Genomic DNA, 18,980 nt, shown 5'->3' with positions numbered 1-18,980 from the left:
GGACCACGAACGGCCCTTCCCAGTTCGGCGACCATTTGCCAAACCTGGGGTCTTTAATCCTTATGGGTAGGACAGTTTGCCAAACTAATTCCCCCTCGCCGAACGTTTTTTGTTTGACCCTTTGATTATATGCTCGCTTGGTAATTTTCTTTTATTCCATTAGAAGGTTGTAAGCGTCAAGCCGATCTTCTTCCAAATCTTCTAACTCTTGTAACATGGCCTAGTTGTATTCGGCACTGGACAAACTACTATGCTCGATCACGTGTAAAGAATTTACACTTAGCTCGATTGGCAACATCGCGTCATGTCCATAGGTTAGCGCATATGGGGTGGTCCCTGTTGCCGATCGAGGTGAAGTCTGGTATGCCTATAAGGCTTCATTCAATTTTAAATGCCACAAGCTCGGTTTTTCTTTTATCATTTTTTCGAGAATACTGATCAAAACCTTATTACTTGCTTCGGCTTGTCCATTCGCTTGTGGATAGTATGGTGTGGACTGCTCAAGCTGAATTTTTAAGCTTGCCATATACTCTTTGAACCTTTCGGCTATGAAGACTGGGCCATTATCAGTTATGATCGTTTCTGGTACGCCGAACCTAGTCACAATATGTTCCTCCACAAAATCGTAAACCTCATTGGATGTTAATTCAGCGTATGATTGAGCTTCAACCCACTTTGTGAAATAATCTGTTGCCACGAGTATCCATGCATGTTTTGCTGCTCCAAAGGATGGTGTGATTTTACCGATCACGTCCATTGCCCATCCTTTGAACGACCAAGGTTTAGTGACCGAATGAAGTAATTTGGCCGGGGCCCTTTGGATGGGTCCATGAATTTGACACTAGATACATCCTTGTGCATACTCAATACAATCTTTCAACATGTTTGGCCAAAAGTAACTGTGCCAGCGAAGTAATCAACGCATCTTGCGCCCTGATTGATGGGCTTCGCAAATTCCTTCATGTACCTCTGTGATTGCTTGGGCAGTTTCTTGCGAGCCGAGGCATAAAAGTAATAAACCGTCCTCGCCTTTTTGATACAACTCATTCTGGTATGAGACATAGTTTGTGGCATGGACCTTTGTTTTTCTGTCGTGTTTGCCTCTGGGGTTATCAAGGTATTGTATAATTGACCTTCTCTAGTCGTTTGGTAGCGTTTCGACTGCGCAAACATCTACAGGATCCTCCCGTTCCAACAACGAAGGTAAAGACATTACCCGTGTACGGATGACTTGGTTTCGCTGAAGGACTTGTTGATTAACCAAAGCTAGACTTGATTGCCGTAAAACGGGTATCATTGGTCCACTCTTGCCCCCATGAGTTGTGCTTCGGAGGCTATCTGAGAGAGTTCGTCTGCTTGGTGTTCCGTTCACAAGAAATATGATTGAATGTGATACCGTCAAATGACTCAGCTAAGTAACTGGCCACCATGTGATAGGGCGCCAGAGTACAACTCATGCATCGAAAAGTTCCATTAAGTTGGTTAATCACAAGCTCTGAATCCCCGAAGACGAGGACACGGGCAGCGTGCAAGTCATGAAGTACGTTAAGGCCGATAACAAGAGCTTCATACTCGGCTTGATTGTTGGTACAATCGAAATCCAACTTGAGGGAAAAGAACCAACGGTGTTGGTAGAGAGACTGGAGTACGATCCCCATACCGGCCGATGTTGACATGCTGGAACCATCGAAATACATCGTCCAATAATTGTCCCATGCTTTCACCATTCTGATTTCAACATCGGTGCCCCCGAACCCATATGGAGAAGGGTGGTGGGCTAAGAAATTGGCAAGCGCTTGTCCCTTGATGGCTTTTTGTGGGACGTACTGCAAACTGAACTCAGATAGTGCCAGCGTCCATTTCCCGATTCGACCTTTGACTATTGGCCGAGTAAGCATATATTGAAAAACATCTGTATGGGCGATGACCTGCGTAACGGATGGGAGCATATAGTGCCAGAGTTTTGATGCGGCGAAGAACAAAGCCAAACAAAGTTTCTCGACAGGCGAATAATTGATCTCTAAAATGTAGCTAAAATAGAAAATAACTTGTTCTCGCCCAGCATCAGTATCTTGTGCAAGGAGGCAGTCGATGGATTCTTCGACTGCTGAAATGTGAAGCTTAAGGGGTTTATCATGTCGAGGCGGTACGAGGACAGACGGAGTCGCAAGAGCAACCTTGATTTGTGTGAAAGCCGCTCGATGTTCTTCACGCCACTCAAACTTGTCTGAATCCTTAAGTTTCAAAAGCGTGAAGAATGCCGTCATTTTGCTAGCAGAATTAGCTATGAAGCGACGAAGAAAATTTATTTTCCCCAGCAAGGACTGGAGTTATTTTTTAGTCGTTGGGTGTGGAGCGTCAATAATCGCACGAGCCTTGTTCTCGTCTACCTCGATGCCACGATGGTGGACAAGAAATCCTAAGAAGTTGCCCGCCGACACACCGAATGCGCATTTGGCTGGGTTCATCTTAAGGTTATGCCAACGCATGCGAAGGAAAGCTTGCCGAAGATCATCAATATGCGTTCGACGACTTTTCGATTTGACCACGATGTCATCAATATATACTTCTACGGTTGTGTCGATCATGTCATGAAAAATAGTGTTCATCGCTCGTTGATATGTGGCCCCAGCATTTTTTAGACCAAATGGCATGACTACCTATTCGTAGGTTCTAAGTGCCCCTGGGCAGTGAAAAGCAGTTTTATGAACATCGGCCTCGGCAATAAATATCTGGTTATAACTGGCATGTCCATCCATGAATGACAATATCTCATGGTTAGCCGCGGCGTCGATTAGCAAATCTGAAATCGGCATGGGATATGCAACCTTAGGCATTTCCAGATTCAAATTTTGAAAATCAATGCAGATGCGTAGAGCCCCATTTTTCTTTAATACCAGTACGATATTCACCAACCAGTCGACGTATCGAGCAGTGCGGATGAATCCAGCATACAAAAGTCGAACAATTTCGTCTTTAATGCCGAGCTGTACTTCGGTCGAGAACCGTCGATGAGGTTGTCGAAAAGGCTTGCATCCAGGTTTGATATGTAATTCATGCTCGACAAGGGTTTGGTCAAGGCCAGGCATCTCATGATAGCTTCACGCAAAACAGTCTTTGAACTCGTGAAGTAATTGACGGAGTTCAACTTTCATGGTATAGGGTAGTAATGCACTAATAAACAACGGCCGAGGATCGTCGGCTATTCCAACATTGATTTCCTCTAGAGGATCTTTAACTTGGGGCCAATTGTCTTTGAGTTCGACCAGTGCGGCCTAAACTTTGTCCAACGATAGTACTGGGCCATTATCTTCCTCGGCCAGGAATTTGATTAAGTTGATGCCCGAATGCGGGTGTTTAGAAATAACATACCAATGGGCCAGCAGACGTTCCATCGTGGATGAAACCACGGCCCGACGCCTTTCGCTTTTGATGTCAATCATCAATGGTTGGGAGTAAATTAGCCAAACCGAGTCTCGCTGAATCCTGGTGGATAGTCTCGGCACCTACCTCGATGGCTTTCTGGACTGAGATCCGAGTCAGCCGTCCATCTGCATTAAAACCTTGTAGGGTAATATAGCCGACGTGATCATCATAATAGTGGGCCTGAATCATGTTGGTTTCAAACAGCTGAGTATCAGCTGGGTGGACCACGACCGATTTACCATCCCAAAAAACAAGGACTTGGTATAAAGAAGAAAGAATGCAATTCGTTTGATGAATCCAATCCCTACCAAGCAAAGCATTATATTCTATCTTGGAGTCGACGATAAAAAATGCGATCATGTGATTGCATCTTACGATGTTTACCTCTAAAGGGAGTACTCATTTGGTCTAAGACTTGTCACCGACAAAGTTACTCATAGTTATGCCTGAAGGAATAAGTTCGTCGGTGGATCGTCGTAATGCTTTCATAACAGATACAGGCATGATATTGACTGTCGCTCCGTAATCGACGAAAATCTTGAAGATTGGGTAGCCTTCAATATGGGCCGTGACATACAATGGTTTTAAATGTTGAAGATTAGTCGAGGAGGAACGGGGAAACAAGATGTCCAAGGTTATTTTAAGTTTATCATCGCCATTAGTTGACTCGTCTTCAAGAGTAGTGATGAAATCAACCTGTGTTGCCTCCTCGGTGACCACATCGCCGTCCAAGGAACTTGGTTGGTGCGTAATCAGCTGAAATTCAGCAAGAAGAACATGGACATACTGATTTCCATATTTTCAAGGACTGAAGAGCCCATTGGATCCTGGTCGTCATTTTCCGGAGTGGGGATGACTATATCATTGTGTGTTAGAGCATTCGTGGCTAGTTCGTTGTGTGTCTCAACATATTCAAGCGTTTGTGTCACATAATCTAACGCTATATCCTATTGACTGTCGTCTTCGGACTCTGCTCCTTCCGTATTTGGCTAGCTCATTCTTCGTAAATGATCCGGGCATTCCTGGTGTCCAGGTAAGCATCCAATCGTGCCACCCGTTCTGTCTCATCGACCGTTAAACTGAACAAAGAGACGGCCGAAAAGACTTCGAAGTGATATCAAAGGTGTTGAAGGTCGTCGAGAGAAAATTGTAGCCTCTCGAATTGATACTCGGCTGTGTCAATGTCCGTGTATGGATCGACCTCGAAGCCGAGAACCTTAGCCTCTCGAATGTGCTGGAATCTAGCTTTCATCGCTGGATCGGTGGTTTTTTTTATGATCTGCTCAGCATCGGGGCAAGTTAATGCCAGGTCAAGAGCTACTTGGCAGGCATTGGGCAACCCATATAAATCATTGGCGGAATATTACTTGTGAAATTCTTTCATATATTCTAATGATTCGCCGAGGAATGGGGGATGCAAATTCCGTCAAACTTTGATTAGAGGTTCTTTCAACGGTAACGGAGGCAGTTGGCTTTCGGCCTTTTTCTTAAATTGCTCGAAACGAGCTTTCATTTCCTCGGGCCAAAGAAGAAGTTTGATGCGCTTCTCGGCTGCTTCAATGGTAGTTTCGAAGTCTCGATTGGTTTCCTTCTGCCCTTGTAATTCAGCCATGATTGTTGGGGTTGGCCAATCATCTCCACTTCCTGCCGTCTCTTTTGGCTGCCATTTAGTGGCCGAGACAGGCTGGGCAGCTTGTCGTCGAGCCAAGCAATCTATACGCTAACGTCAATGTTTCTGGGATTTGGATAGTGCAGTATACATGCCGATAGGAGAATTGTAGTTGTACCAACGTTGGTCACGTGGTTCAGGTGGCTTGAAGGTTTTTTGATTTGCTAATGAGCTCGAACTACTAGAATTACGGGAATAATAGTCCTCGTTGTAAAACGGTATGTCGAAATCAAGGCGCCGTCTGACCGATATAGGTCCATCTGTCTGTTTTCTTGAGTCGAGCCTATCGAATACTTTCTGGCGTTGCGCTTCACTAGGTTTCTTTGAAGGTTTTGCTGTAATCACCAATTAGTGTTGTGATGTCGGCATCTGCATCGGAGACAGTTTCCTCTTGGGCTCGATTAGTACAACGCGTGCCTTACAATTGCTACATAGAACTATCGGCCCGCCATTTCCATCTTCGCTGGAGTCTGACATGGACTGGACTATAGCAGGTTCTGAGAGTTCGGTGGGTGGTGCATTAGAAAACAAGTCGATCTTGAGTCGAGGTTGGGAACCTTTCTTTAGGATCTGTGGTACTATTGACCCACTATTTTCTTCGTTGTTGTAGTTCGACATTGGTTCAACTATGGCTGGTCCTGATAGCTCGGTAGGTGGCGCGTTGGAAAATAGATCGATCTTGAGTCGAGGCTGGGAGTTTTGCTTCCGGATGTGTTGTACTAGGGTAAATTCGACCTTCCCTTTTCCTTTGCTTTTGGGCAAGCAGGCGTCTACCATGCCGACTGTCGCTGAAGGGAATGGATCTGTATCAACCGTCATGCGTTTTTCAGGAAACTTTAGCTTGCCTTTGTCAATCCAACTTTGGATATCATCACGAAATATGACACAATTGTTTGTGGCATGCTTGGTCGAGTTATGATATTTACAATATGTCTTTCCTTTAAGCTATTCAGCCATGGGAATGTTATGCCCTGGCCGAAGTTTGATGATCTTCGCTGATAGCAATTGATCAAAAATTGCTTCAGCCTTTGTAATATCAAAGGTCTAAACTTTTGAAGTCTTCACTATTCATTCTGTGGCCGAGCGAATTTTGGCATCCTTGGAATTAATTTGAGTCAACACCTTGCAAATGTATGGTTTATCTATTACTGAGACTCTTCACCTTCGGTCGATGCATAACTGACTGTGGGATTTTTGTAAATCGTCCCTCGGGATGGGGATTTCGAGATCTTCTCTTCTCGGAGCAAATAATCATATTGCTCAACATGCTGGGCTAGTTCATACATGTCCCGAAAGTTTGCCCCCAAGAATTTCTTTTTGTATTTCACATCGAGGCCGTTCAGAACAAGTCTAACAAATTCGACTTCGGGTAGAGGCACTCGGCACCAATTCCTGGCCGATTTGAATCTGGTAAGATATCCATTGGTGACTCATCAGATGCTTGAGCCATCCTTGCTAATGAAGAAACTGACATTTCCATCCCTGGCCGATAAAACTGCTCGTGAAATTTCTCAACCAACTCCTCCTAACTTTGGATGGAATTAGGAGGGAAGTTGATATACCAGGCAAATGCTGAGTCGGTCAACAAAAATTTGAACAGCTGTAGCTTATGAAACTCACTATTAACATCTCCGCATTGCGCGGTGAAACGAGCCATATGTTCCAACGAAGACAGGGACGATTCACCGGTAAAAAAGCTAAAATCTGGGATTTTGAAACCTTTAGGGTATTCGAACATTTCCACATAAGCTGGATACAGATGATAAATTTAGGGAACTTCGGCCCTTTTTTCAAGGCCGAATCGATCATTCGCTGAACCTTGATCATATCAACGGGTGTTGTTTCTACTCTCTAGTCAGATCCGTCTGACCTACTATTCGATCCTCTTCCTTTTTCCAAGTTAATTGGTTTGAGCTGAGCAGGGATTGACTCGGTCTGTACAATTGGTAACAGATTATTTTTTTGTGGCAAGTGCTGGAAAAGATCGAAAGACCTGCCGTCGCTGACCTTACTAACCAGTATTTCGAGCAATCTGGTTTGTGTCTCTCTGGTACTGCGTATCACGTCATGCAGTTTATCGATTCCTCGACTAAGCGTTTGTTCAACCATCCGAGACTGCTCGTCAAGTTGTCTTTGAAGAAACGATCTTGTTGGTGGATTAGAGCCTTCACCACCATCCTCGTCGCAATCCTCCAGTATCCCTTCATTGAGAACGCAGGTGTTTCTGTTAGGGATTTCTAGACTACGAATCTGACCGCCGAGATTAACTTCCCTTTCTCGGTGAGTCGCGTTTGTGGACTCAAGTGTCACGGCGTTAAAGGGATTCTACGCCTGTGGCACACTTTGTCCTATGTTCTGAATTGGCAAATCAGTTGTTGATTTTCCCATAACTGTTTTCTTTTTTACCGATCGCGTTTCATTTGGCATGAACTTCGTAGTTTAGCACTGGGTCCCACTAGGCGTGCCAAAATGTTAACCCTAAAAACTACCAAGCCTACGTGGTGTGCAGGCTGAGTAATCTATGAGCTAATTACATCCTTCGGTTGAATACGGGGCGTGCCAACTTGTCGGCCGAGCTCGGCCGACAAGTAAAATTCGTTGATATTGCGTTGGGTGCGCGGCTAACTTCTGCGTCTTGCAATTGCGACCGAGGAAGGGACACGTCTCGGCCTCTTAGGTTTTCGAACCTTAAGACAAGGCTACTATTCTTACGAAGTTCACAAATCATCGTCATCGGATTCGGCCACAGTGATGGTATTCGTCAGAGTAAACTCTCACCGAATCGACACTAAAGTGTAAGGGCACAAATACTCAAAGCATATATGTGTCTTAACAATAAACGTGGTTCAACCGTTGGAATGCCAAACTCTAAATCCCACTTGAGAGTATCCAATCATAAACCAACTCAGCATGCAATGTGCCCAGCCTAATAAACTGTAACACATCACCTCGCCGAGAAGGCTAATGAGATGACCTCGACCAATAAGGATTCGGAAATCCTTCTCGATCGAGACTTGGATAGATAATCAATCACCCTCGACACAGTGCTATCTATACCGACTGAAGATGCTGCGAGACCGGTTAGTTCTACGGTAACAGTGCTATCTATGCCGACTGAAGATATCACCGATTGCCTTCACAGTGCTGTTTATCCAAACTGAAGATGTGTTGGCGGAAAAAGAAAGGAAAAAATCTCAAGGTTGTTGAGAGAATTTACGCAGGGCAGTTATGTGTTGAATTAAAGGGGGTTTGAACGATGCACAACCTCTTCTATTTATAGCACCAGGCACTTTCTAGTCCGAGTTAAAACCTTACTCGGATTAGGATTTCTTCTTCTCATCAAACACCATCTCAACCAGTCCTATCTTCATTATGACTTTGAACCTAGTCCTTTATTAAACCGGATTCACTTCTTATCCATACCTTGCCGAGACTCCTTATTGTGCCATGATTCAATTACCCGTCTCGCATCATGACTTGACCAACCTAGGTTAGGAAGCCCATGAACTAAATGATCCACAGTAACCTTTTTGTACGGCCTTCCGGGCCGAGAATACATCTCGGCCCAAACCAATATTTTGGGCCCAAACAGTATGTCTTCTTAGTTCTTGCCTATACAAATACTGTATTAGTTTATTTTAATTTTGAACAACAACATGTTAAGTAAAATTTATCCTAGTAATGATAATAAGGAACTCTCATAATAAAAATAAATAATGACTAAAACTTTTTTTTTAAACTTATATAGAATAATAATACAAAACTATATATTTAATATAGAATATATTGTATATATTAATATGGCTATTGTATTTTATAATAAATCTTTTAGTAATTAAACTTTAAAATTATCAAAATAATTTTTTTCTTAACGGGTTACCCACGTGTTACCTGCGTGTATACCCGTTAAGAACCCGTTATTAACAGGTTCTTAACGGGCCACCCGATAATGACCCGATAAGTTATCGTATTGACTCAAAACCCGTTATTTTTGTGTCATGTCAGAAACTGCCGGGTCTACCTGGTACTGTTCACTTTTAACGAAAAACCACATTTATACATTTCCTTGGTACTATTCACTATACCTTTAAAAAAGGCTTTTCATTAAAAATGAGGTTTTTTTTTTACTTTTCATTAGTTTTCCTTAGATAATATCGCTTATTAAAATAAAATAAAAAAGATTGCCCACAACTTGCAATGATAATATATCTTTAAAATTACTAGTTTATCCTTATTCTTAATGGTTTAACTGATGCTTTGTGGTTAACACAATCGTTAATTTAACTGGTGCAACTGTCATCAACCCAAACTGATATGCACCACTCCAAAACTGCAATTTTTTGTATGATTTTGTATCATATTAACGGGTTGTGTACGGTGTTTGACGGTTCAGTGACCCTTTTAAAATATGAGCGGTCTTAATCCCATTTAAGAAGAATACTTAAGTTTCCACCCTTTCTGCTCATTTCACCTACTTCCTTCCCCATTTATTATTTATAGTATAAAAACATTAAAAACAACACTTTTCCAATTCTATATAAAATGATAAGAAATTCCTCCCTAGCTAAATACTATTAAGTTCATAACCTCTTTTATAGAGTATGATTCTCTCTCCTTCTATTCTCATCTTCTTCTCTTCCCTTCTCTCACACTTTCTTTTTTTGTCTTATTGTCTTTATAAAAAAATCAATAAAATTAATATAAGACGTTAACTTGATTTAACCGTAACCATTCAAATAGAAAGAGAGATACGAAGAAAAGATTAGGAGAGGAGAATCCTCCTTCCTCTTTTTTTTCCTCTTACTTTTACAGGACTCATGACCCTGACTAGATGGTACGATATCCACCATGAAAAGAAGAGTATTCTTTTATAATCTTTTGAAAGTAATTATTGTGGATATATATATTTTAGACTTAATTGTAACAATAACTCTTAAATTTTATTCTTAGTTTAATTTTTGTCTTTGGACTCTTAGATTTGTTTTTTTTTAGTCCTCAAACTTAATAATACGTTGCATCATTGATCATTTTCCCTAAAATCGTCTTTTTAGGTTAAATCTAGGGATATATTATAAACTTCAACTTAAAACTTCCAAAACAATAGAAGAAGCTAAAAAAAATGAAAATTATAAATTAATATCTAAAACTTAAAACAAAATGCAATTTGAACCATAAAATACAAAAAGAATATGGATGAACTTTAACAATTTGTATATTTTAGGCAATGCGATTTCAAAGCTATAGGAGATCGAACTGTGGTTGGACTTACACAACTAACAAAAACCACATATTAAGCTACGGAAAAAAAAATCCTATATATTCAATTTTTTCTATCTCAAAAGAAATATGATTTTAGGTTTTTTTTTTTCTTCCTCATTTCTCATTTCTCATTTTTAAATTTATTTTTAGTGTTGTGGGATAAAGTTCCTAATATACTCCTAAATTTAATAGAAAATAGATGGCGTTAGTGAAAATGATCAATCGTACAACACTTTGTTATGTTCGAAGACTAAAAACACTAATATGAGAGGAGGTTAGGGACTAAAATTAAACTAGGGGTAAAGTTCATGAACCATTACTGCAATTAAGCCTATATTTTATATTGCAAGTTATATGTGTGAAATATTAGTTAAGTGTAAGTAGTAGTCTTTTGTTTTACATCGATGAAGTGAACATGTAATACCAATTATAACTGCTATATATACTCTACTTTGAAGATTAATGAATATACAATAAATTCTTCAAATATTATTTTATATATTTTTGGTATTTACCATTTCAATTCAACTTAACATCAGAGCAGTTCACTCTTGGTGACCTGACACCCCAACACGAAGTGTCCACATAGATACCCAAGACCCAGGTGTGTTAACCGACACATGGAAGGTGAGGAAATTATAAAGTGACGGTAATTTGGAAAACTACGAGTAAATTAAAACTTGAAAAACAAATAAGAGTGTGCAGTGTGCGGAATTGAACCCTTATTGCAATGCATAAGTGTTAGAGCAAAAAAAAAAATATAAGCGTGCAACAGAAAATCAAGATTATTCCCATTTTAAAGAACAGACATTTATACAAAAGGGAAAGTGCTAGTCAGCCTCTTAGTCTTGGAGGAGCATAAAACAAAAAAAGTGAGTGGGCTAAAAAAGTTTTGTATCTGTAAAAAGTAACTCTTACTGTAAAACCTATATAGTTTCTAAAACTCATACTACTCATATGTATGAAAGTAAAGTACACAAAATAACAGTAAAAACTCAAGGATACAGTACAACAATAATAATATTAATACTAAATAATAATAATATATATGCAATGCTCCTCAAATCATGTAAGCGCACAGGATGTAGCTACATGAATAGACTGGGTGTGTAAATTATGTTCTAGTACAACAATCACGGGAAGTTAGCTCAAAACACTTACATACGGGTTCAAGTTGCCTAGTGCAATTTAGGGTTAGGTTGGCATCTACTGGATTGAAAGTGAACATATCCGTACATGTGAACATACACGTGAGGTTGGTCATGCGCGTTACGCACCGCCACACCCGCACTGACACGTGCCACACATGCCGAAGCAAGAGTTTCAGTTGCCAAAAGTGAAATATTCTGTCACCGGAAGAAATATTATGTTAAAGTCAATAAAAATCATTGTCTAACTAATTTCTGAATCAAGTTTATACTCATAAGGAACAATATCAGATACTTGTGGAGAGTTTATTTGTCTCACATTTGTCTTGACATTGCTTATGCAGTTAGTGTAGTAAGTCAGTTTATGCACTCACATAGTGAAGCTCATAGAGATGCAATAATTTGTATTTTGAGGTACTTAAAGATGGCTTTAGGCAAAGGCTTGGTTTTCTCCAATAATGGTCATTTGAATGTAGAAGGGTATACAAATACAAATTGGGGGTTGGGGGTTGGGGGGGGAGGGAGGAAGGGGTTCTATCACTAAATGTCGGTCCACATCTGGATACTTTACTTTTGTGGGTGTTAATTTGGCTACTTGGAGAAGCAAGAAACAGAAAGTGGTTGCTATGTCAACTGCAGAAGCTGAGTTTTGTGGTATGTCTCATGGTGCATGTGAGTTGTTGTGGTTGAAGGAATTGTTGAGGGATCTTCAGTATGAAGCCAAGGGTGTTATGAAACTCCATTGTGATAGCAAGGCTATTATTGATATTGCTCATAATCCAGTGCAACATGATCGCACAAAATATGTGGAGATTGATCGGCGTTTCATCAAGGAAAAATTAGATGTTGTAATTATTGCTTTTCTGTTTGTTGGATTTGAATATCAACTTGTTGACATGCTTACTAAGGTTGTATCTAGTAATGTGTTTTCTAACTGACTTGACAAGTTGGGTGAGCATGACATCTTTAATTGCTCCAATTTTAGGAGTGTTGCAAGTTATATTTGTAAATATTAGTGTGTAATTAGTAATCTTTTGTCTCACATTGACGAAGTGTATCTGTAATACCAATTGTAATATATATATATATCTTTGGAGGTTAATAAATATATAAGAAATTTCCCCCTTTACATATTTTTTATATTTATCTTGTCCAATTCAACTTTTAGTACTTCAGATAGAATGCCAAACAACAAATGGTTCATCGGCATTTAGGGTTTTGGTGTTAATTGCAACCAAATGCAACCTATTTACACGGTTAGGAGTCATGACTGACATTTTAAGACTACGTGAACCAAACTGTGATAAGTAGAATCTGTCATTCAAGAAACATATGTCTGTAACTAAGATTGAAATATTGTTGCCTGTGAGCTTGGATTTACGAAAAATAAAGTTATCGCTTGGAGTAAATGTTAAGCATGCATCACAACAATCACAGCATGCTATATTTGGTCTGACAATGTAAAATGCTTGCTCCACTAGCATCCAGTTGCTTGTGCTTACTAAAAAAAAAAGAGCATCCAGTTGCGTGCACCAAAATGTGTGTGTGTATATGTATATGCGTGTGTATACGTATTCTCTTTTTCTTTCTCTCGCAATTCAGAGAGTGACTATTCATTCAGCTGTTGCATGTGTTGTTGCGTGTAATTGAACACTTCGCCCATCCTTTCCTGTTTGATGATGGTAATAAGTAAGCTTATGACAATTGCATGAGCCTCGTCTGTTCATCAATGTCATTGCTTTGTCCTACAAGTTAGCATTGTTTATATATACAGTAAAATATAAATTAAACACAGGTTATCATGATCCGAAAATGAATTATTAGAGTATCATAATTTAATTCTTGCACAAGCATGCTAGTCAAGACTCTGGACAACTAAAGCAAATTACTTTTATGGGGTTTTTGAACATTAATCCTTGCAAAAAATTAAAATTTATAAAAAGAAATATAAAAGAAAAAAAAACCTAGTGCTAGATTACATATTCAATTTAATTCCATGAAGTGTACTTTTATCAAAATTCATATTCAATTTTTGTTATTTAATGTGTATTTTTATTTAATCTCTCCACATTAAATTTTAATTTATTAATATGCACATATTTAGTTCTTTAATTATAAATGAACATAAATGAGGAAATATTAAAAGAAATTTGTGATACAAAAATATATAAATACATAAGTGTACAGAAATGACTGTGCCGAAATATATAAAATTGACTTTTTGTACCAAAATATTTGTACCTATATGATTGTACCGAAATATATTATAATGAACCTAAATGTATGTACCAAAATGTATTATATTGAAATAATGTACCTAAATGTCAATACCAAAATGTATATACCAAAATGTATGTACCAAAATGTACGTACCGAACTGTATGTACCGGAATATAGTATATTGAATTAATATACCTAAAAGTCAATACTCAAATGAGAGGTATTATATTCGAATCTCGTGGATGGCGAATTCAATACCAAATTAAGTTGTCCATTGTGTGACTTAACCGTACCCTCCTCGCCTTAGTGTAAAATATATGGTTGTATTAAAAAAAACAAAAAAAACTCAAATGTGTGTACCAAAATGTACACACCGAAATGCATGTATATGTTTGTATCGATGAATTAATGTACGTATATGTTTGTATCGATGTATATACCGAAATATTCAAATGTATTAATGTACCTAAATGAAGAACATACAAAATTGTTATCGGACTATATATTATAAAATGATTAGTTGCCTAAATGTGGACATTAAAATATATTATTATAATTGTCACAGCCCATCCCGAATAATTAATTTTCAATGACATGAAATGACAATTTTACCCTTGGACGTTAAGTGTATTGTGTGATTTAAGTTGGATTTTTTTTTCCCTAAGGTTTTGGACCCAATTGGAAGTAAGGGAATTGTTGGTTTTGATTGGTGGCTTTTGGACCACACATATACCTTCTCTCTCTCATTCCCGTACTCTCTCTCTCAATTCACTCTCTCTCTCTCCCTTCTACGTACGGACGTCAACCAAAACCTTTGCAAACACGACCAATCGAAGTGGAAAATGACACCATTGTGTTTGTGAATCTTAGACGAAAACATCCATACCACTTACAGGTAAGAACTACTTCGAAATCGCGTGAAAACCCTAACCCCGAATGAAGTATTGTTCATGCAAAAATTTATGACTTGTTTTTATGGAATTTGAAGCTTATAGGAAGCTTTGTGTGGTCCCTAGGAGGCTAGGGATAGTTCGTTTAAGGATTTTGGACGTTGGAGACTGGAGATCGACAAGTTTTAAATTTGGTCGGAAAGTAGAGGTAATTTTCGACATGTTCTCGTGAATTTCAAGGATCCAAAGTGTTATATCGTGTTTCTACTTGTCTTTAGCTTCGTTTTGGTTTAAATTTCATAAGTTTTGGTGAAGAAATGAGTGAGATTAAGGAGTTTGAAAAATTGTCCAGTTTCCGGAGCCGACGACGGTTGCCGGAGCTGGAGGTAGGAAATGAAGGAATATTCTGTCAAGTATGACAGAATATTCTCAAGCCGTTAGTTAGATTTAACAGTAATAGTTAGAAATTAATGGAATATTCACGGAATATTCCTTACGGCGTTAACTGACGCCGTCAATGTGCCTGGCACATGGCCGCGCTTGGGGAGCCCGTCTAGCTGTGCCATTGTCAGTGCATAGGGGCACGTGAGACTTCCAAAAAAATTTCTAAAATTATGGGGATGATCCTGAGGTTGTGTAGGTCATTATGGTGTATTCATATACCCATTTTGAGCAATGTATGAGAAGTTATTAGCTAGTTTTGCCTATGTGCTTTAAAATAACGTTTTTATAGTTAATTCGCATATAGGTGAGACTTATCTCGAGGACGAGCGTATCCACGGGCGACTCGAGGGTTACGACCCGTCGACGTACCAGTGAGTGGGCTTTTGTTTTCAATATATATTTATATACTTGATATATTTCCCAGAAAAGCATTTTTAAGGAAAGTATGCTTTGAAATAATATGCCAAATGCTTTTATATTCTGAATATGCATTTCATGGTTGCATATATATAAATGTGGATCTGTGGAGGCATAGGTAAGTTCAGGTAAGTTATGTTTGGTTATGTGAATCATCGATGATGTGATATGTGATTGAATAATGTTGAGCTCATAAAACTGCACCTAGGGTGATTATGATTTAGCCAGAGATATGAAGTACAAGCCTGTTTATTTACGTCACCTCCTGCACTTTATGCTCATATTGGATCCAACTTAAGTGCACAGTCTTGTCGTACAAACCTTATTTATGGTTCCAACTCGTAGGTGACTAGCGATTTATCGCCTGGCTATGGTTCTAGCGATTTATGGTTCTGACGCCGTCAATGTGCCTGGCACATGGCCGCTCTTGGGGAGCCCGTCTAGCTGTGCCATTGTCGGTGCATAGAGGCACGTGAGACTTCCAAAAAAATTTCTAAAATTATGGGGATGATCCTGAGGTTGTGTAGGTCATTATGGTGTATTCATATACCCATTTTGAGCAATGTATGAGAAGTTATTAGTTAGTTTTGCCTATGTGCTTTAAAATAACGTTTTTATAGTTAATTTGCATATAGGTGAGACTTATCTCGAGGACGAGCGTATCCACGGGCGACTCGAGGGTTACGACCCGTCGACGTACCAGTGAGTGGGCTTTTGTTTTCAATATATATTTATATACTTGATATATTTCCCATAAATGCATTTTTAAGGAAAGTATGCTTTGAAATAATATGCCAAATGCTTTTATATTCTGAATATGCATTTCATGGTTGCATATATATAAATGTGGTGCTGTGGAGGCATAGGTAAGTTCAGGTAAGTTATGTTTGGTTATGTGAATCATCGATGATGTGATATGTGATTGAATAATGTTGAGCTCATAAAACTGCACCTAGGGTGATTATGATTTAGCCAAAGATATGAAGTACAAGCCTGTTTATTTACGTCACCTCCTGCACTTTATGCTCATATTGGATCCAACTTAAGTGCACAGTCTTGTCGTACAGACCTTATTTATGGTTCCGACTCGTAGGTGACTAGCGATTTATCGCCTGGCTATTATAAGAGAGTAAAATTGAGCATAATTATATTACACCCAATCTTGTTGCACAGACCCCTTTTTAGTGGTTCCGACTTATGTGCAGTATATTGCTGTATAGGTCATTGTAGTGACTCCGGCTAGGTTGACTTTGAGCTATGAATTCAGCCGTACAGACTACCACAGGGATTCCGGCCAACATATCATATTTCTGTGAATTTATTCTTACCTGAATTGCTTACTTTATTATATCTTGGCATGGCATACATTTGAATATGATTATGTGAAGCATGAATTGAATTGATATGATTTCATATATATATATATATATTATGTATATGCTTATACCTTGATTCTGGGAAAAATTATACATGTTTTACAGCGAACAGCGAGGGGTTAGTATATTGATAAATGAAATGGTTTTGTAAAACATTTGTTTTTGCCCACTCATGTTTTCTGTTTTGCGCCCCTCCAGATTTTAAGTAAGCTTGCTGTTGGTGGCTTGAGGACGTCGGCAGTTCTGACTTATCTAAATAATAGTAGGACATTCTTGGTACTGTATAACTAGTACTTGTCCTACTGGACTGCACTTAGACTTTTATGCTCTGAATATGAGTGTTTATTGTTGTAACTAACTCCTATCACTCTCTGTTTAGTAGTGCACTCTAGTAATTAGGTTTTTAATTATTCATATAATTCTTATCATTTTTCGCTTCCGCATTGTGCACATGGCTATGTCACTCTCACATGACGGCCAGCATGCCTTGATCTCGGTTGGGGTGTATCAGTTTGGTATCAGAGCCTAGGTTTAGCAGTCCTGTATAATTCTTGAATGTTCTAATCCTTGTAATGTCTTATGTAAGAACTATGTCGCCTCGTAGAAAGCCCCGTCAATCAGCTGAACCTAGTTTCCCTGATATTGCTCAATTAGGGGAAGCTATAATTTCTACCATTCAGACTGCATTTCGTACTCCCCAAAGGACACCTCTTGAGATAATTTATAATCTGAAGTTGACTCACTTCATTGGAAATGAAGGACATGAGGGGGCGGAAAAATGGCTTAATCATATGGAGAAGACCTTTCAGGTGATGCAAAGTCGGAGGAATCTTTCTCTTGATAGGTGGTTCGAGACGACTACCTGGTTTTTGGGAGAACATCATGCATCCTGGTGGAGACAGGAGTCTTACCAGTTGACCCCATCAGAAATTATGGATTGGGGAGTGTTTAAGGAGCTATTTCAAAAAAGGTTCATTCCTCTTGCGTATATCGATCATAAGAAACAGGAGTTTACTCATCTGAAGCAAGGAAAGATGTCCGCTAATGAGTATTACAGGATGTTTACTGATCTATCGAGATATGATCCGGAGGTTGCTGCTAATTCGGTAAAGATGCTTCGCCGTTTCAGTTTGGGTACTAAGAAGAAATGGGGTTCCATAGTGACATCGACTCACTGTGCTACATACCAGGAGTTTTATGAGATTTTACTAAGGATTGAGGACTCAGAAAACATGCCCAGTGAAAGTGAGAATGAGGAAGGAAAGAATGGGGGCCAGAGACGAGATGACAAAGGAAAAGGGCAAGCGCAAGACTCAGAATTTTAAGAGGAGTGGTGGTAGTTCTAGCTCTTTTAGTGGGGGATTGAGTACTAATATGCAGATGAGAGGTGGCAGATTTACTGGAGGCTCTAGGTTTCAGAGGCAAAGAGATTTTGGTGGTTCAGGTGGATCCAGTGCTCCCTTATGCCGCAAATGTAATATTAGGCATTTTGGGGAGTGTAAGAGAGGTAGCAGTGGATGCTTCACTTGTGGTCAGATGGTTCATAGGGCTGCCCAATGCCCTCAGAGTCAGCAGAGACCCCAGCAGCCTTCTTTCCCACCACCTGCAACGACCCAACAAGCTTCAGGATCTGGTGGTTATGCTCAGACTGGACAAGGAGGTGCTTACCACTATCAGGGTGACGCTGCTCCTTACACCTCAGGACAGCAGCAGTACTCTCAGGATCCTCAGTATCAGAATGGGTATCCTCAGTATCAAGGATGATCTATGTCTTATCAGCCACATTCAACCGAATGATCTCAGTGATACCAAGGGGGACAGCCTCAGTAGAGAGAGATTGTTGCTAGTAGTGCAGGATCTTCGAGGCAGTTGGGTTAGCAGAGGCAGGGACATGGTATTCATGCCAACAGAGGTCGCGGTGGACGACAGCAGAATTAGGGGCGTATCCACAACATGTTACTACAAGATGCCCAGAATAATCCTGATTTAATTATGGGTACATTAAATATTCTTGGTCATTAGTATTGATTGATTGTGGTGCTAAGCATTCTATTATTTCGCAAACATTTGCTCAAATGACGCAACCCCATCCTACACCTCTAAGATATAATTTAGAATTTTCTATGCCTAG

General features: G+C 39.5%; 2 protein-coding genes across 2 annotated transcripts; one reads left to right on the top strand and one right to left on the bottom strand.

Moving 5' to 3' along the window:
- Positions 1–1,334: 1,334 nt before the first annotated feature.
- On the bottom strand, positions 1,335–2,267 carry LOC139196543 (uncharacterized). The gene has a single exon (XM_070822741.1). It carries the CDS (start codon positions 2,265–2,267, stop codon positions 1,335–1,337), a length of 933 nt encoding a protein of 310 aa, XP_070678842.1.
- A 15,172-nt stretch (positions 2,268–17,439) lies between these two features.
- On the top strand, positions 17,440–18,174 carry LOC139196528 (uncharacterized). The gene has a single exon (XM_070822655.1). The coding sequence runs from the start codon at positions 17,440–17,442 to the stop codon at positions 18,172–18,174; it is 735 nt and encodes a 244-aa protein (XP_070678756.1).
- Positions 18,175–18,980: the final 806 nt, after the last annotated feature.

The sequence above is a fragment of the Malus domestica genome, chromosome 01 (assembly GCF_042453785.1).
Source record: "Malus domestica chromosome 01, GDT2T_hap1".
NCBI classification, from domain to species: Eukaryota; Viridiplantae; Streptophyta; class Magnoliopsida; order Rosales; family Rosaceae; genus Malus; species Malus domestica.
This window is presented reverse-complemented; position numbering and strand designations above follow the sequence as displayed.

Coding starts and splice junctions, on each gene's coding strand:
- LOC139196528 (XM_070822655.1), top strand. CDS start 17,440: ATGTCGCCTCGTAGAAAGCCCCGTCAATCAGCTGAACCTAGTTTCCCT.
- LOC139196543 (XM_070822741.1), bottom strand. CDS start 2,267: ATGACGGCATTCTTCACGCTTTTGAAACTTAAGGATTCAGACAAGTTT.